General features: G+C 41.7%; 1 protein-coding gene across 4 annotated transcripts in view; it reads right to left on the bottom strand.

The window, feature by feature from the left end:
* Window positions 1–373: 373 nt before the first annotated feature.
* fermt2 (fermitin family member 2) overlaps window positions 374–20,152 on the bottom strand; it is a 43,062-nt gene continuing 23,283 nt past the window's right edge. Inside the window, exons 4-17 of one of the 4 annotated variants that reach the window (XM_017690913.2) lie at window positions 18,362–18,490; window positions 16,420–16,452; window positions 13,436–13,661; window positions 13,253–13,355; window positions 12,509–12,616; window positions 9,339–9,473; window positions 9,126–9,175; window positions 8,498–8,622; window positions 8,295–8,401; window positions 7,889–8,107; window positions 4,845–4,865; window positions 4,115–4,239; window positions 3,734–3,875; window positions 374–2,796 (exon numbers count right to left, since the gene is read on the bottom strand). In XM_017690913.2, the coding sequence (XP_017546402.1) occupies window positions 2,623–2,796; window positions 3,734–3,875; window positions 4,115–4,239; window positions 4,845–4,865; window positions 7,889–8,107; window positions 8,295–8,401; window positions 8,498–8,622; window positions 9,126–9,175; window positions 9,339–9,473; window positions 12,509–12,616; window positions 13,253–13,355; window positions 13,436–13,661; window positions 16,420–16,452; window positions 18,362–18,490 (1,697 nt within the window). In that variant the 3' untranslated portion in view covers window positions 374–2,622. The remainder of the gene's footprint in view (window positions 2,797–3,733; window positions 3,876–4,114; window positions 4,240–4,844; window positions 4,866–7,888; window positions 8,108–8,294; window positions 8,402–8,497; window positions 8,623–9,125; window positions 9,176–9,338; window positions 9,474–12,508; window positions 12,617–13,252; window positions 13,356–13,435; window positions 13,662–16,419; window positions 16,453–18,361; window positions 18,491–20,152) is intronic. The other 3 variants (XM_017690914.2, XM_017690915.2, XM_037542015.1) reach the window with 3 other exon arrangements.

Below are 20,152 nucleotides of genomic sequence, written 5' to 3'. Positions count from 1 at the left end.
TGCCTCAGATACAGCAGCGTTGCTGTAGCTGATAGAAACTCCTACCCTGCTGGTCCACATATTTTTGTATGCAGTTTGCGTTCGTCCTTAAGTCCTTCCCTAGCAGCCTGCTCTGACCACATGACCAGACATAAAATATCAAATCAGATCTACAGTGGTCCTCTGCTGGTCCATTGTCACTGATAGTTGGGTTGGGGGGTGGGGGTTGATCAACTGTACAGCACCAGATACAGAAACCTACAGAGCCCTTATACAGTAGGTCTTTCTGATAAAGGGTAAAGACACCGGTGCAAACGGACAGTGACCTCTGCTGGTGAAAGCACAACAATGTACTAACTGCATGAAACAAGAAAAATACATTTTCCTCACAAAATTTTAAATAAAAACCATTTTTTATTTTTAAAATAAATGCATTTACAGTCTAAAAACAGCAGGCCATGCACTGCTGTTCAGAACATCTGAGGCAAACAAAAAAATAAACAATATAGGAGGAAAAGATATGCTAAGCTAGCCGTTCTTTTACTTCAGTTTATGGCGATTTGTCTCAAACTCCAGGGTGTGAAGGTTTTCCTTCATTCAAACATTTGGCTTTTACATCACCATTAATAAAACAACCTGACTTTCCTATAGAAGACACAGAAAACAGCTGCTAAAAGAGTCTTCATTTGTGTGTACTAAGAAGAACAAAACCATTTAAAAACAAGCTTGTCCAATACTTTACTGCGGGACGCAGAAATAAACGTTTCTTTACTATATTAATTTAAAGCTGATAAAGAAAAAAAATGGCAAAGCCCTTGAATGTGGAAGTGACGAAATATGCAGCTAGATCTACATCAGGTTCTTCAGACCTGGAGCTTGAGACATGCTTCATCACATTATATATATCTATATATATATATATTTTACTCTTAAAAACTCAGTAAGACCTTAACATTGGCAGGCACACATCATACCACACAATGCTGAACGATGGCTTTTTTCCTTCTCTTCTGGAAAAATGCACTTCCAAAAAATGACAGAAAAAAGCAGCAACATAAACGACAATAACTGTACAATTCTATAAAACTGTGTTTTTACATTAGTTACAAAAACTAATACTTCATTTAGCATTCCTTCATATTCAGAAAAAAAAAAAAAAAGATGGACATTGCATGTATTGTCTTAAAACACAGTGACCTATTGCTGGTGCATAACAATATAATGGTTTTGAATAATACTATATGGTTTAGGATAAAGTGTGAAAGACAGAAAAAGCAGGCCGCACGGAAAATATGAAACAAACTCTTCATGGTGCTTAATGTTTGTAAGAGCCAACAGGCTCCAGAACACAGCTGAGGTCATCCTTACATACTTCAAACTGAACAGGCGCTGGACAGTTTTCAAGGGAACAGCACATTTGGGATACTGGGGCTATTTCTTCCTCAAGTTGCCTTCATCATATTGTTTATGCTGTCCATTGCAAACTGTTTCTAGCAACAATAAAACAGGTGACTGTTCGTTATAGTAGAGAAAGCCCAAAGGACATCCACAAACAGTTGTAGTACTGAACGCATAATTTAAAGGGCCCTGGACAGCATATTAGACTAAATAAAAAAAGTATAGAAAATAAAAAAGCTACACAATAAACTACAGCTTATTCATATCGGGACCTTTCTTTCACTGTAGAAGTGCTCGCAATGTCTTCATGTCGACAGAGCATATTAAAATAGGAACAGTCTTGTTGTGGGATTGACATTAGTGTTTTGAGTGTCAGCCCTAATCCTGCAAGACTCTCAACCTCCTTCATAATGAGAAAAACTAAACGTAGTGCCAAAGATCCTTCATTAAAAGTGGCTGCTACAACCACTGAGACTATGTTGAGACTAATGTCTGTAGTGTTAATTGGTCAGGGAAAAATGAATGCAATGGAAATGGTATGAAATTGATGGCAAGTTAAATCACAGTGAAGCGGCATATGGACTACAGAGGATCAACCAACACAAATGAGCACCAAGAGAACCAAAACACTCAATTCCCCAACAGTACAACCAAAACATAACAAGTGCCTGCTGAAAAAACTACTGGATTCTTTTGTTGCTGAGAAAAGCCTGGATATTATCATGAAAAGTGAAAGGGTCATGGATGTCACTCCTCTAGGATGCACAGGCACTGCAGTAGCAGGTGGCATGAAGGCAGTGACAGGTGTCGGACGCTGCAGTAACCACACACACACACACACACACACACACACACACACACAAACCAGGCATTCTGGTTGCCAGCAGGCAGGAGTCTCTGTGAAAGTAGCTGCTCACTTCAGGAAGCATTCTCAGATATGCCTCAGCAAGAGGTGAAGCCTTGGGCGGAGTGAGAACATTCTCCTCGTCCTCAAAGTCACATCATTAGTGTTATTAAATGTGTTTGTCAGCGTTAATGCAAGAAAAAAAATTAAATAAAACTTTTGAATTAAAAAGGTGATGTCAGCTTTCAAACAATCACTGTGTGGCCATGTCAGACTTTTGGCATGGTTAAAAAAAATAAAAAAATAAAAAAAAAAGACAAGAAAAGAATACAAGAACAGAAAAACCCAGCCATCTCCTTCACTCATCACCCCAACCCCTTCTGTTGGGTGGAGAGCAGCTCTCAGATCCATCCACTAGTGAGCTTGTAGAACATCTCCTCGTCTAGAGACTCGTTCTGGTCCTTGGCACGTGTGGATAGGAAAATGTAGCCACCGATGAACTCATGCACCACCTTGCAGTCCACTTCTGCACAGATGAACGACAGACTGGGCTCATCCGCAAACTCTACTGTAACCTAGAGTAGAAAATAGTAGGAATTTAGGGCTGGGTTGTAAAACAATGAGACTATTGAAATAAATTTTTCCGAATACAAATATTATGCATCTGAGGTTTTCCACAAAATGATCACGCTGTTCCGCTCCTCACTTATCAACAAAGGTTTTTTAATTACTGCTACATCGACACACTAAATGGCAATATGAGACTTCAACTCACAACATTTCTTAAGACATAGAGGAGGTGAAGCACTGGTTAGTAATCTAGCCGTTTAGCATCCATAATTTCTCGCTTATTTTTTTACTTTTATGTCAAGAGCAAGAAAAATGTCAGGATATCATTAAAATAAAACCATGTAAAAAGTGTAAGTACTGGACATATGTGGGCAGGACTGTGTGCGTTTCTGTACACATTGCTTTATCATCAGCCCCCCCACAGAGCCTCAGCCTTGCAGAGCAGTGGAAAACTTTAAAACAGTGCAAATACTAATAGATTACCTCATTTGAACTGCCTCATTCAAATTTACATGAGTTATGATTGCCAGTCTGAACAAGAAGAAATAATTAATTGTTATTTCCAACCTGTCCAAAATCTGAAAGTGAGAGAAGAAAGGAGGTTGTCCACCAACATACATGTATGTGCAGCAAAGAGCAGAAGTGATGGCTGGTGGTGTCACTTGATAGGTCAGGTTAGTGGGAAGGCAAGGAACTTATGCTAAGATATTATTGGTTTGTATACTTTTTTCCTGCCCATTGGAACACAGTGATGCAGCCAAGTGTCAAAAGACATTCAGAGTCAGGCAAATTTAATAAAAGATTGTGGAGAAACAGGAAATTTGCCTTGTGAATGACTTGACAATTGTACTTAATCTGACCAAGGACATGAACTAATGAGGTAAAAAAAGATGCATTTTGATTATAGGTTGATTTTAAAACCGAGTAGAAGAAAAGCCACACCATCTTGATCTCCCAGTTAACGTTCCACTGTTTCATGTTGCTGAACCGCCAGGTCTTGATGGCGTCTCTGGTGCTGGCATCTATGCGTATCAGTCTGTTGTATGTGATGCCAATCAGCTCCTCTCTCTTACTCCCTTGGAATCTTAGGAAGACAAAGGGAAACACGACAATAAAGCCTTTTATACAGTAATCAAGACCAAACCAGCTGTTACTATGCAAGTATAAACTCTTGTCTAATAAACATGTTTAAATAAAATGGAAAATACAACAAATGGTCAAACAGGTGTGTCTGTTTATACTGATGCATGGCAACATCTGCTGGAATCAAGGCGTATGGAGGCTGGTAAATATGATTAAGAAGACTGTAGAGAAAACACTCACTTGGCCAGGAAATGAGTGATCCCAAACTCTGGCAGCGACTGCCAGGCCTGGATGAAGCGCATCTTGGCTTCAATCAGACTCATCTGGGCCACATTCTGATGGGCCTCCAGGATACGAGCAGAGATCTGAAGACAAAAAACACACAAAAAGCAATGTCAACCCTTAAGTTACTAAGAACGTACTTCCCCATCAACCACACGCACACTCACCAACATTTAGCAACAACTGAGGTCATAAAGCTTCATGGTGACAAATATTCATGCCATTACCCAACTGTCACCAAGCATGCCACACATGGCAGATATTAGCGTGTCCCCACAGGTGTGAAGGTGATGAGGCAGACAGGCTCTCCACCGCTGAGAGAGGCCTCAGTGGTGTCTGTCTCTAACCACTCCTGACATCACCAAAGCTCTACAGCCCAGGGCTGCTTCAGCCCCACAGCTGATGACTCAACAGACACAGATGGACTGAGAGGTGCCTCATCTGCCTTAAACTCATTTTCCATTTTAGATTTTCTGCTGTCAGTACTGACACCACTACTACCATTTAACGCTAAATATCACACATTCACAAGCTGTTAGTACTAGGAACAGATCAGACATGAGTGCATAACAGCCACTGAAGTAATTTTGAGCTACTTACAAAAGAAATGAGTTAGTAGAAGAGTATCTAAAATGGAAGTAAGTCACAAAGACAGGCATCACTGCAACTGACAAACAGTTTCACTTACCAGGTCCCTGATATAGCCTGGCTGAAGAGGGGCAGGGGCGAGAAGAGAGCAAGAGGAGGGAAGGAATAAGGAACAGGAATAAAACAATAAACAAATAAAGCAAATGAGAAAGTAGCAAACGAGCAGACAAGTTCAAAACAACAGATTAGCAAATAAAGCAATAAAACAAAGGGCACGTGGCAGACAAAGCTCATGCAGCAGTCTCCAGTTGAAGGCACGAGAGAAGGAGGCAGGAACAGAACAACAAGAAACATAATTTCTGCAAAAAACATTAATACACAACAGTGCAAAGGCTCTTCTGATAACATGGTATTCTTTTATTCCTAATCTGTGTAAAAGCAGTGTTTCCCAATCTTTGTCCTGTTACACCACACCCCCCCCCCCTGTTGAATTCAGCAAATAGAAAGTGCATGAAACTGTGTAGAAATGTGTTCTCTATAGAAAATGTATACTTATTTCCACTTACAACATCTACAAAACATAATCGGCACGGTTTCATCAGAAGTGCCCAAACTTGTACATCCAAGCATGTACTTTTCACCATTTCCACCAGGGGGTGCCACAGTCCAAATTAAAGACAAACCAGGCAGACTTGGTGACTCAAAGTGCCCCACCATTTGGCTCCAACTCTTTGCTTCTTGTTGTTTGTGAAGTCATTTTCACTAAACTACTTAACAAAGACAAGCTATTCTGACATCCTACACTTCAGAGATGTGCTAATTAAGGCCCAGTTCATCTAGGATTAAAAAAAAAACAAAAAAAACAAAACAGACTTTGTTAGAGGGAGAGAGAAGTCCAGTTTATTGAGGAAGGAAAGAAATGGCTGCAGTGTTCAAAAAGAAAGAAAAAAAAAAATAAATAAAAGCATCTTCTGCACAACTGAATGCGGCTGTTGTGTTTGTCCCAGACTCTGTTCCCCCTCTGCATTCACAAGCAGCTCTCATTTCCTGCTGCTTTCCCGCCTGTTCTCTGCAGCCCCACCCCCAAAATCCTGAAGACAAGCTCAGGGGATCCGGCAGCTCTGAGGCTTTCATGTAGCAGCAGGGTGGGGAGCCGCTGGGAGGGGAGGCTGACGCTACCAGCCACCACCCCTCAAAAGCACAGTAAATTCTGGACTTCAGCCAGGGCCACTGCCCCTGGACTCAGTCCACATTCACCAGAATGGCATAACAGTCTCAAGTCTCTCTCAGTCTCTCCCTCATCTTCCTATTTCTGAGTGGAGTAAAAACCATGGCAGACTATTTAAAAAAAAAAAAATAACATGGCGCTCAGAACTGTTTCATTCAAACTTGCTGAGCTCCTGTGAAAGTTCCATCCCTGCATCAAACTGCAACGATTATAGATTTTTCCATTTAATAAGGCATTTCCAGCCATTTCCTGTGTTGCTATTTTACAGCCTTCACAGCAGTCTGCAGAGATGCCAGTCTGCCAAAGCAAGGACACAGACCAGGTCTGGGCTGCTCTCACACCCTGACTCACGCCTTAACGCAGCTACACCTTCACAAACAACACCCCCTTGCAGTACCATCTAATCACTTACACATTGGGCACATTCCAGCAGAGCCATAGCATCCACCAAAACACTGCCATGTGCTGCGCTACACTACAACATAACCACTGACATATGTACCACATACTGTGCCCTACAATTCAGGCCAATGTTGAATTTGAGCTTGGCGAGCAAATATTCAAGATACAGCTTTATTGAATATATATTAACTTTCTAAAATTGGTTTCCACTACAAACAGAAACAACAAAGCACTTCTGTAGGCTGTTTTGGATAAGAGTGTGTGCTAAATACCTTAAGTGCCATCTACCTTTCACTAGGCTAAAGAGAATTAAAGTCTTTAGAGCTAAAAGGCATGTCCTTCACCCTTGTCATAGGAAAAGGGAAACAGAATAGGGGGGAAAAAAAAAAAAAAAAAAAAAAAAAAAACCACACACACACACACACACACACACACACACACACACACACACAGGAGAAGGGATGCAGATATCCAGGGTGGCTGCATTCCTCTAGAGGACAGCCTGATGCCAAGCACCCAGCTGGGAGGCTTCAAACCCTTTACTCAGGCAAATGTAACTGCTCTCTCAAATCAATTATTCGCTTCAAATGTCCTTCACCCTCTCACCCACCTTCTAATCATGGGTTTCTCAATCGTTCTCTAGTCCTGTCTGGGTTTCGGTCTTTCTCTCAAATCTTTTTCCACTGACTTCTTGTGTACTCCCACTTAAAGTGACCCATCCTCCACAGAACATCTGCTCAAATTTTACAAAGAACCGTGTGGTACTGCATGGTATCATTACTCATGTAAATCCGGAACGATTCCTACTCTGAGTACTTGTCTCTGTGCACAGCTACATAACTATATTGGAAAAGTAGGTGAGGTTTTATGGAGGCTAGTGGTGATATTTCTCAAGCAGCACTACAGTCAACATTAAACAATAATAGCAACGAGAGAGGAACTTTGTTCTGACTGCACTGTGAAGAGTCACAACGACTGCTGACACCCTTCAGGATTTTTACTTTTTTTCTTCAGGATTTTTACTTTCTGCAGTCACGTGAAATGCATGTATGGTATGTTAATGCAAAGTGTACATGGTGATTATCTTGCTTAACTGCCACGTGCATCGATTCTGATATGACTCTGGAGTATTTCTACCTTCATTCATACAACTTCGTAACAGCACATCACGGTACATCTGTGGCAAACACTGTAACCAAATTCAATACAGGCATTTGGGTACAGTAGAGGTATTGCAATAATAATAAAAAAAGTGATCACGCATTTGTAACCAAACTGTGCCATGCTCATTAGAAAAGCACTATTAGTAGACCAGTAACAAGTCCACATGTGTGTTGTATTCAAGCACTCTGCACACAAGCAGGGTTGTCAAAGGCTTCAGTAGATTACTAGACAGCATCCAGCCCTGAGTTGAAGGCCTCCCCCCAACAGTCTCATTTAAACTTCATTATTTCTCATTAGATGCAACTCCGAGCAGCTACAGGTCAAAAACTCATCTTCACACCAGCATGTACCTGTTTGTTCTTGTATTTCTTCAGATACCGTGGTGACACCAGACACTCAGGATTGATATCGGTGGTGATCGGCTCGATGATCTGCGGGTCAGGGTTCATATGTTGCATCTTTAGGAAAGAGAGAATGTTCTGGACCTCCAGGTTGTAGGAGCTGTCTGCCATTGTCTTTCCCTTGGAGGCCAGGCGACAGGCTGCCATCCACTGCGCATACTGCTTCTCCTGAAGGTGAGAAGGCAAGGGTGATAGGTTAAAGGATGTTTATTAATAAATGCTGCTCTGCTCTGAAGTGACCTCAACGAACAACCTCTTAAAAATCAACTTCTTCAAAAAGGACTGTTAACAGCATGCATGTGTCTTTTTTTTTTTTTTTGCTTTGAGGGGTGGGGGGGTGTAGAGCCTTGCTCACAGTGTCACATCGCAGCCAGATCTCATTCATGCCATCCGCAACTGGGATTAGCAACTTGATGTTGAACTTCTGTCCAGAAATATTGACATCTGGTGTCACCTCACAGCCTGTAAAAAAAGAATGAGAACAGGATTCAACACTTTGCTTCAGATATGTCTATAAATAAGCCTAGAAAAAAAAAGACATTGTCTGGCAGACCTTACCTCTCAAGTTCATTTGGTGGGCAGGTATCCCATGGGCCTCCTCACGGCTCTTGTAGCAGGAGATTGTGATGTCCTTGAATGTGCACCAGTACTGCTTGGGTCCTTTCAGTGTCAGTTTCTTTGGCCTGAGAAAGACAGCAGAGATCAACTAAACTACAAGAGGAAAAGCCCAGACTCTATGAAAGAGCTTACATATAGTTTTTCTTCCAAGATTCAATGGTTGTTAAGCTGATCATTTAAATTTCACTGTTTCCTAAATGAAACTGATCTTATGTAATGCTGATGACTCACATGCTTACTGAAAATTATTCCATTACTAGGCTGTGTCAGCAAAGCATTAAAACCACATGGGTCCCTTGTGTACATATACACAATGGTACTTCCCAAAACATCAAAATGTAAAATACAGTACAAGGCTAGTTTCTGGGATACAGCTTCCAAGGAAACAGGAATTTGCTTGGTCGCTTGTTTTAAGGCCAGTGATCTTAAATTTCATCCTATGGGTGAACAGTCCTGAGATATGAATTTGGAACCAGAGTAGAGCTCACTTCAGTGAAAAAAGCTCATTAAAAAAAAAAAAAAAATTAAGCCTTAAAAATATAGGAGTGGTGTTATATATTCAACTTACTTAAAGACTTTAACATAGTCTGCCAGTTCAGGAATGGATGTAATATCACCCTGGAATGGACATGAAATAAGGACAAAACTGGTCATTTCAATGAAGGATTATATTAAAATTTTATGACTTGACAAAAAACAACCTTCACTGTATTCAAAATGCATTTGAATTCCGAAATGCAGAACACACTACAGTAGAGACGATGAGGATGTGTTAAGCTACCAGAGTGTTGGAAGTCTTTCCTCCCTCTAGGGTGATTTCCAGGTCAGATAGCGCAGCATCCACCTCATCCACCTCCTTCTCACTGTTGTTCATGTGATTGTCCGAAGACATGATGGACAGCTTGTTGATGTGATACTTAATAATAAAAAAATAAAAAATCAACAGTAATAACACAGAGAGCATTTCACAGCAAAGCAAAGCCAGTATTTTCTCTTTTATATGTAATAGATAGCATATAAGCAGCAACTAAGCTCTGATGATCTCATTTTCCACAACAATTCATTCTTCTCCACACTGTCTCAACCAGGTTGATGAGTCTGAATGAGTTATATGAGAATGCTTTTTGTGGTTTGCAACTGCACAAAAAGAAAAAAAACAAAACAATGCGGCTGGATTTGAGTCATATGCTTTTAACTGTACAGGAAATGACAACAGAGTTGTTAGACACATCCCTAAATACAACTTGTTGACACATGGAATTTATACCGTCACACGGCTGCCCCCTCACTCCCCCGGTACGTGAATGAGCAGATGGCCTGCAAGGGCAGGCATATTTTAAGTCATACTACCACTCTATATCCAACTCAAGATTCAAAGTGGAGGACAAAGTTGTCCTTACATCACCAGCTCCATCTATAGGGTCACTGTTCTTATGTGAAAGGCCAGGCCTCATCACGCAGCATGATCCATTATTAAGCTGAACTTGCCACAAAGACCACACAATATATTACTTTGTAATCGTTAATGTTATATTGGTCTTTGCAATAGTGGTGTCACTACAACCTGCAAAGGACAGGACTAATTTTGGTCAAAACAATGCAGGCTCTCAATGTCATATTTAATGAATAAAGAGCAGACACTTAGTCATATAAAATATAGACAGGGAGCAAAGGGGGAGGAGCTGCCTACAATCCTTTCCAAAGTTGGTTTCTGCTCATTACCTTTACTGTTCTTATTTTTCTTCAAGTACTTTACCTGTAATATACACTATATTTCTAAAGGTATTTGCTTGTCTGGCTTCACACGCATATGAACTTGAGTGAGATCCCATTCTTAATTTATAAGGTTTAATATGACATTGGCCCACCCTTTGCAGCTATAACAGCTTCGACTCTTCTGGGAAGGCTTTCCACAACATTTAGGAGCGTGTTTTTGAGCATGAAATTGTCCAGAATCTGCTGAAACGAGTTCCTTTCACTGGAACTAAGGGGTCGAGCCCAACTCCTGAAAAACAATCCCACACCATAATCCCTCCTCCACCAAACTTTACACTTGGCACAACGTAGTTAGACAAGTACCGCTCTCCTGGCAACCGCCAAACCCAGACTCGTCCATCAGATTGCCAGACAGAGAAGTGTCTGTGGAAGTCACTTCAGAGAACACGTCTCCACTGCTCTAGAGTCCAGTGGCAGAGCTTTACACCACTGCAATCGATGCTGTAAGCATGCAGCTGGATGCAGCTGCTCGGCCATGGAGACCCATTCCATGAAGCTCTCTACACTGTTCTTGAGCTCATCTGAAGGCCACATGAAGTTTGGAGGTCTGTAGCGATTGACTGCAGAAAGTTGGCGACCTCTGTGCACTATGCACCTCAGTGCCCGCTGATCCTGCTCTGTCATTTTACATGGCCTACCACTTTGTGACTGAGTTGCTGTCGTTCCCAATCGCTTACACTTTGTTATAATACCACTGACAGTTGACTGTGGGATATTTAGTAGGGAGTAAATTTGACGAATGGACTATCACGGTACCATGCTGGTCCTGAGAGCGACCCATTCTTTCACAAAGAAGCAGTCTGCATGCCTAGATGCTTGGTTTTATACACCTGTGGCCATGGAAGTGATTAGAACACCTGAATTCAATGATTTGGATGGGTGAGTGAATAATTTTGGCAATACAGTGTAGTCACAGTGGGTTCTCCACAGACTAAAATTTTTGTGTTACCATCAGGAGATCAGTTTCCAGTGATAACATCTTTGATATTTTTGCCGATAACAATAAAACTGCAGGTCAACAATATTAGCCAATATTACAGGCTGACCAATATATTGGTCAGACTCTACTAGATCCTATCATTGTTAGCCAAGTGATGCTGATGCAGGTGAAAGTCCTTGATACCCAGTGGCTCACTCCCAACACTGAATCTACCCAGAGATGCCCTCAAGCCCAGAAAGCCTGAAACCCAACCCCAACCTCAGCTACTCATCCATATGACAAAATGCATTAAGGACTGATGTGGGAAGGCAGGATGGTCTAATTTAAACTCCCCTGTAGCCAGCATGTGCAGGGCAAAGAAACACTAGACACCCAGATACACCACAACAAATCCCATACCGAAAAACTAACACCTCTTCAGCTACTAGAGATGGATGGATGTTAGGCTGGGTGGTCCAGACCTGCCTCATCTCCCATCCATTGGACACCCACTCTATATATACACAGGGGGTGAAGACAGTGTGGCGTCCTTGGGTCTTGTCACTCAGCTCTTTTACGATGGTCTAAAATAGTAGGACTCTCCAAGGCCAAGGGGTCTTCTGAAGAGGGTATTGGAGCTTCTGTAACACCCAGAATCTTAAAATTTTCTTAAAGCTTCTGTTTACATAATGGGCCACATTCCTTTGAATTGCCCTGACACCAAGGCTAAGTGATTTTTAAAAACCTTCACATTCATTTCTGAGCTAACATCAACAAAATAAATGACTGCAAATAAACTTTGACTAATGGCCAAAGGGCAAGTCCAATTAGCTTCATATACAGAACTGTATTTTTTCATATACAGAAACGTTTGTGTCAAACTTGTCAATGTTCTTAATTATGACCTTAAACACCAAGTCACATACTGCAGACATACTTAATTAAATGAAATGGAGATATAGCAGTTCTTGCTGTATATACAAACTGTAGAAATAGGCACTTTTGTGGCCTGCAGAAGGCAACCCAAGCCAAAGCTAAAGTACTGGCCTACAGTCACAAAGCCTATTCAATTTATTAACAGTGCAGCAGGGCAGGGAGCCCAACGTAAACACTGCATGCTCACTCATCATTGGCTTACTAAGCAATCCAAAACAGCCTAATAAGGCTTTTGGTGACGCACGTCCCACCTTGTGGAATCCAAACAGACAGATAGAGATGCACAAAGTTGAGCATTTACTCAACTTACTCTTACTTACCTGCAGGGCAGCAAACATCATCATCTCCTCCTCAGTACACTCAATTTCCTCCAGCAGGATGGCCCATTTGGCCTGCTCATACAGCTGGTTCACCCGGATGGCATCATACTGCACGGGGAGAGAGACAGCATTTACCCCCAGCACAACCTGGTTTTACCAGCTGAGCAAACAAGACACCTCTGAAAGCCACTTCCTCTATCCCACACCCACCGTGTCAGCTGCAACGACCTGAACAAAGCTTGGTGTAGTGGGCTGCTGACAGTGAGCAAAGCCATTCAAACCTGTTTACAGTTCTTAGTACGCCTCTGTGACCACATCACTAGTAGCAATACAAATCAAACACCCAAGAAAAAACAGTTTTGGAAGAGAAGAACAGATTAACTAGCAAACTACCATTTAAAAATAACTAAGTTCAGACAATGGAGAACAACATCTCTAACAAACTGACAAAAATGAAATTGGTAGAATTCCTCTAGTCTGACTGATCTTTTGCTTTAAAAGAAGTAGAATTTAAACGCCTTTAACATACTGCATTTTGTAAACATTCAGTATATTATGTGGAATGTTTTTGATGCTTATATGTTCAATATACTTTGTGAAATGTTTTTTGATGTTTATATGGATCCCAAGATGAGAGGATGTCTTTGGCATCGCTAATGGGGAACCAAATAAATCAATAACCAACAGTTTTGACTATCTGTAACAATTCAAAACAGTAAGACTGAGAGGAAAACTGGCACGCACCTTAGGATTAAGGTCGAAAAAACTATGGTATTTGAACCGTAAAAGAAGAACTTCATTCTCCTTCACATCCTGTTCCATAAGAGACCTGGAGGAGTCCAGCCACCTTCAGAAAACACAGAAGATAAAGCTAAATTACAGCCTGAACCTTATAAATCACAGAGCTCTCTACAACACTGCACTTACCCCTGATTGATCTTGGCCTTATCCAGGAGAGACGGTGGTTTGTAGAGCTTGACCAGTATGTCAGGTGAAGAGATGGGCTGACTGACAGCGAGGATGCTGGGATTACCCTCGGATAAGGGACTGTCCCCAAACCAGGCTGAAGTGGGGGAAAGTGGGCTGCCATCTCGAGAATCATAGGTTGGAGTCATGGTCTTACTGTAGAGGCCAGGGCTGGAGTAGATGCTCCCTGAAATGGAATGTGTGCATCAGCATTTTGCTGTTAGTTCCAAATGCATATACATACAGCAAGCCATACACATTAACCTTAGTCCAGGACTAAAAATGCTTTCCAACACAGAAGTGGGTGGATTTTAGCCCAGGACTATGTTTAATTTGCATTGTATAACTCAAGTGAACCCTTATAAAAGCAGTGAAGTAGGTTAACACAACACAATGCAGGGCCAGCACATCACTACAAATCCAACTACACTTGATGTCCAGTCATCAATATACCTAGACTTTATGCATAACTGTAAGCAGTATAACACTGAATGAGGCAACATGCGGATGCACATTTAAAAAAAATAAAATAAATAATAATATTCAACCTCATGAGTGCACACAGCAAACCAGCACAACCAGAAGCATGAGCAGGTCCTGGAGCTCAGGCTGCAGAGCTGTGACAGCTAGCATGGCTTATAACAAGTGAACAGGAAAATCTTCAGCTTAAAAGTTACAAATCTAAAGTGCTCATGTGAAGCTGAACATCACACCTTTTGAAAGAAAGTCACTGATAAATTCTCATATTAAAAGTTTAACCAAAGTTTTCCACCACATCAGTCAACTACTAAGCATGTTCCCAAAAAAAAAAAAAAAAAAAATTACAAGACAAATACTTGAATACTCTGACCACGTTTACACACACACAAAGATACTCAAAGCTCATTACAAACACAGGTGCATTGTAGGAGACTGCAGTGCCTTCAAAAATCACTCCAACACTCCGAGATGAAAATGGAACATTCTTGCAGATTTTGGATGTAGAACTTGCGCTGAATCACACTGGTGTTCCAAACTGTCCAAAATAGTAATTTGTATTTTTATCTGAGTTTCACTCTTAAAAATCATGTAAAACAGGTAGTGCTCTGGTTGTAAAGTCCTAAGGAACACAGTGTAAAATATTATAAGAATATTTGTATGATACTAACACTGAATGTTAAAAAAAAAAAAAAAAAAAAAAAAAAAAAGGGGGGGGGGGGGGGGGGGGGGGGGGGTTAAAAAAAAAAAAAAAAAAAGATAACCTAAGAAAGAAATATAACTGCTGTAAAAAACGCTCATCAGACCTGTATGAGAACTGGTCCTAATGTTCTGATGGGCATGCGTGATTGACAGCCCTTAGTCCAGTACTCCCAGCTGGCCATACCACTGAAGTAGAACTAAACACAACAGTGTGAGGGGGATAAATTGAATGCAGCAGGCTGTACATACCCATGTTGTTTTGTTAAACACCAAACATTCCTCAACTTTTATATCGTAATGTCATAAATAAGGTAAAGTTCTTATTTATGTTATGGCTAGATGTGCATCCAAGGAACGCCAGCATGGCTGGTTCAATGAACGAACAGACATACGGACAAACGACTATGAGGAGAACAATTTTGTTAAAGCTGTTTAGACGACACAACCCACATCAGGTTCTTTTGGTAAGAGTACTGTTTGCGTACGCATGACCCATGTTTAGGACCACCTAGTTTCTCTCAAAAAAGGGATTTTTTTTTGTTGAAATACACTTGGAAATTAATGGATGTTCGAACATTATTCACAGGACATACTTTGTACATGTAAACCACAAGAGCAAGATTAACTAATGCTAAAGAGAAAATACAAATTTAGGTTCCCTGGGGCTTTAAAATGAATACATGTCTAGTTTGCAAAAAGGAACAAGAACTGTTTATTCTTGTCATGACAGATATAAATGATATAGCTGGAAAACGCCCAAAATCCCCAAAATAACATGCATGTAAACGTGGTCAATGTCCCATTCCATTTCCCATATGAATTCTTTAATTTATTATGAATATCACTACACTTTGCAGATTTGTACTCAGTCAACATTTCTCTTTACTGCTCAGTCAAAGAGGCACGTAGTGGCCACTGGCTGAGAGGCAGGCAGGCAGGCCGGCCAAGCCACCAGTGTAGCAGTGTAAAGCCACAGTGATTCTGGACAGGAAATGGCTTGTGGAGGGGGGAGAGGTCATGAGAAAAGGGAGAGGGCCAGAGGACCTGTGCATCCACAAGGCCTATGGGGAGGGCTTGTGGAGGTTCTCATAAACTCAGCAGAAGGTCACCGAAGGGTTTTCCGCTCCTTAAAGGAATGTTAGACTCGCAGAGAAAGCTGATAAGGACTACAGCCATGCTGTGAGAGCAGCAGGTCATGGTGTTTATTCTACCCAGTTTACAGTTCGGAGATAGTCAGCTCAGCCTGGCTCTAAGAATGTTAACATCTCCTAAATCCTAAACCACACAGAGAGTCTCTGAATAAGCACACCAAGCTGTAGTGTTTGCTTGCACACAAACAGTTAATAATCAGCATGAGGTGCTCATTCCCTTCTGTGTGCTAGCGTATTTTTTAAAATTAGTAAATACAGTGCTGAAGGTTTGAGCAGTATCCCTTTAAAATGAAGAAGGGAAATTGCTAAAATTATAAGCTAATCTAGGATCTCCTCAACATTAGTTCCTTATCCTGGCCTCACAGATTCATATCTATCAGGGGGATGACATCTCAGAGAATATTATGAGTTTAAGTGAGGTTGGGGGGAGGGGGGTGAGAAGCAAAACAAAAAGCACAGTGAGCAGAGCCCTTCCATATTTTGCATGGGCATAGTCTATCATATGATCCCCATCAGCTGACATCCTACATAACCAGCAGCTGTCAGGTGACTGCTCCAGCGTTCTTTGGTGAAGGAAAGCAGTGCAGAGAAGCACAGAGAAACAGGAAACCTTACCTTTCACAGGACCGATGTATATTATCTCAGATGCTAGAGGAGAAAGGGGAGGAAAAGCAGAGGAAAAGAAACAAAAAGAGAGGACAGATTAAAGAGATTAACAGGCAGGAGGAAAGGAAAAGGTTAAAGAATACGGAGAAAGAGAATTCGACATCCCATTGATGGAAACCAGTTTCAAATCTCAGAGCATGACTCACTTTGCCCTTGCCCAGGCTGGCAGACAGGAAGAAGATGGGGTATGAACATGTGTAACCCGGTGCCAGCCACTTTTTTAGAGACTATGACTCAGTCTGATGAGGTTACTAACCACAACGGAGAAGAGATCAAGCCTCTGCACAGGGCTCAGTCAAGCCTCATCATTTTTACCATCACACTCAGTGGCGTGTCACTGCACCACATCACTGAGCTTGCAGGGTTTTCCTAGCAGCAGGGCAGAAAGTAGACAACAGCTGCAGGATCAGGGGTGTTGCCCCAGAGCGTGAAAAAGGACACCAGAGGTTCAGCTTCAGTTTAATCAAACAATTCACAAAGAAACCCTGCAATTTACACACTGACACCTTCAAGTTGGTGGTTCTCAATCCTGCTTCTGGAGAAACATGATGATAGAAGTGAGCATCTGTGAAAACTGTGGTCCCATAAATAAACAAGATTAGAATACTTTAGTAATTTCTCACTTTGGAGGTGTACGTTGGTTGCAGCATAAAAAAGCAGGCTAATAGCAATATTGTTTTTTGGGCAGTACTTTCTCAGAATTATTGAACCTTAATCTTGGCCAAGTTTGCTCTAACTGAACACTATGTGGGTAACTGAGAGATACAGCAACCAGAGTAAGAGTCCTACTCCTGATGGGTGGAGTAGAGGCCGCGCTCCAGATCAATTGCATCGGCCGATTTGTATCAGCCTGCCCAACCCCTTCCCAGTGGGGAGTAAACAGTAGTCCTTGAACTCGTTTCCTGTTGAGAGGGAAAGGCCCACGGCAGCTTGTGCATGGAAAAGCTCCAATTACGTCCAACGCTCTTCAGAAAAAGAGCCTTTGTAGAGTTAAACATGGAAATCTCTTATAGCCTCTATACACCATACAGGCCTGCTCTATTCTAATAAGGGTCAGTCTGGGGTTAAATGCTAATAACGAAAGAACAAGAGCAGGATTGACAGTGGCAGCCCGAGCCCAGAAGAAGTCACCCTGCACACTGGCCCTTGCAACCCCTCAGCTCCAGGCCCCGGGCCCATGAGCTGTGTCTGCGTGTAGGATGTCTGTTCTGGGACCCTGGGGTGGGGCATGGGTGGGACAATGAGCTCCATTCATGGAGCCGTGGCAGCAACTCTGGCTCAGATAGTGGCTCGCCTTGCTAAAGTGGGTTTACTTCATCACTATGGGGTGTAGCACGATGGCTGCCTGGTCTGTTTCAAAATGGCAGCGTGACCAAATATGTGTGGAATCTAAACCATTTGGTCCCCACAGCCAGAGACCACGCAGTACGAGTGCAAATCATATGCTTGTTCCAAGCCCACACATTCGTATTTCGGCACTCTCTCAAAATAACAAAATCGCTTTTGTTTCCCCTGCAGTGCAACCACATGCACACCAATATGGAGCCACGTTCCAAAAGATAGAAGAATGCTTCTCAAATACTGCAATATGGAAGTCAAGAACATAAATGGCCGATCTTGCTGAAAGATACACAAAACATTGATCTGCAGTGAAATGGCCCTCAGTCTGATATCAGATCCAATTCTATGAGGCTTTTTTCATCTCAACTAAACATAAACACTCAGATGGAGAGACATGAAATTCACATCCTGAGGAGTTGTCCGCTAGTAGGACAAAGATGCGAACAGGACAAAAAACAGGCTTCCGATCCATGGTGAATGCTGGGCAGTTATCTGTGGAGCCTAGGTAAATGCAAGCAGGGAAGAGATCACAGGAGGGCTACAGATGTACCTGATCCAGGAGTAAGCAGAGGGCCTTCCAGCTCCAGAGCCTCCTCTTCAGACTCCTCCAGCTTTTTCTTCTTCTTCTTGGGGTCACGGGGCTTGCGCAGCAGAGACAGCTCCTCAGGGTGGCGGATATCTGCAAGACAAAAGGAGTGATTATGGTCCAAGTCTCACTGGCCAACCCATAGAGCACAGCACATAACCTAGCCATGTTTTTGTGTCAGATTCTTGTGTAAAGATAATATTTAACCCTTCTCTAAATGTAGGCTTAAAATAAACCTCGGTATGCTGGGGAAAGAAATGAGTAGGGAAAAAAAAAAAAAAAAAAAAAAAAAAACTAAGGACACTACAGAAGTGCAAACTGTGATTTTGATATAAAAACATAATATTTCAGTTCTATCAGACATTCACCTTCCATGGCATGTCAGGGACTCTTATTCTTGTAACATACACCACACACTACTGCCACAGAAACTAGCAATGGCATGCTACCCACTCTCACAACTCCACCATGAAAGCCTGGAGTATCAAATTATACTGATCTGATATTTTTTCTTTAAAATCTATGAAGAAAAGTATAAATTCCACAACTTTATTGTACACAGACAACCTCAAATGGCTAGGACAGGTCATACATCATATCAAAAAATAAACTTTACTGGGAAAAAAAAAAAAAAAAAAAAAAAACACAAACATTGGGAGATATTCAGGTGTAGAGGATTTCAATAACTGGAGAGAGAAAAAAAATGGCAACAGATATATAGAGGGCATGGCTTGTATGGCACACAATAATCTACTATGTCACACACGGTTGCACTTTGCAAATACAATAACTAAAAACAAATTCAAAATCTGTGAATAGATTGTGGTACTGTGTATACCCTCAACTGAACACCACAGTTATGACAACACAAACACAAAGAAAACAAAGTGCCCAGAATAACCCATAAAACCCAGCTGCCATCATTCTTTGGCCTATGTTTTAAATATGCTTGTTGATTTGTATGCTGCAAGAAGACAAACAACCAAAGACCACCTGGAAATGATGAAGTACCTCCCTAAATGATTTTGAAAAAAATATTCAAAGGAAAAATGTAACTTACAAAAACCGCACAGGCACTGTAACTGAACTGAAAACAAAAGTGTTTGTGGCTCGTCCTACCAAACACAACAGCTAAAGCTTTCCATCCACACAGCCTACTCAAGAGGGCATGACCCTGTAGAGGCCCTCTCTATGTCCAAAGGGTATCTGAACGTAATAAACACAAGCAGAATGCGGAGAAGCAGAACAGAAAAAGAGGACTGTTTGGGACATGATGGCTAAAGCAGACCCACTCCTCTTCTACTTTCCTTTTGGCTGAGCTGAGAGGAGACATCAATCAATATTAATAATGAATTTTCTGACTTTTAAGAATGCTTTTCAAGTAGGGGAAGGTGCTGCCAGCAGGTATCTAGAAGGATAAATATCCAGCGTCTGCAGCTCCAGCTGAGACATTGTCTGGTTCTTTTTGTCCACGCAAAAGCATCTGAAAGAATCTGGCCACTTCTGGTGTAGGAGTTTTATTGATTGCCATTCTCTGTTCTGTTCTAAGAAATTTGGCTCTTCATTACTACAAGCACTACTGCAGGACAGCCTGCACTCCCTCACTCTTCCACAGCCAGAGAAGAGAATGAGCGTGTGTGTCAGGGAAGGGAGGGGGGGACTTCTTGGCTTGGCGAGAATTGGTTGTTTAGTTTGTGTTACTAAAGCAAAAGCATTCCAGAGGTTTTAAGAACTACCAGATGGTGGTGTTCTCTC

This window comes from Pygocentrus nattereri, chromosome 10 (assembly GCF_015220715.1).
Source record: "Pygocentrus nattereri isolate fPygNat1 chromosome 10, fPygNat1.pri, whole genome shotgun sequence".
In the NCBI taxonomy this organism is placed as follows: Eukaryota; Metazoa; Chordata; class Actinopteri; order Characiformes; family Serrasalmidae; genus Pygocentrus; species Pygocentrus nattereri.
This window is presented reverse-complemented; position numbering and strand designations above follow the sequence as displayed.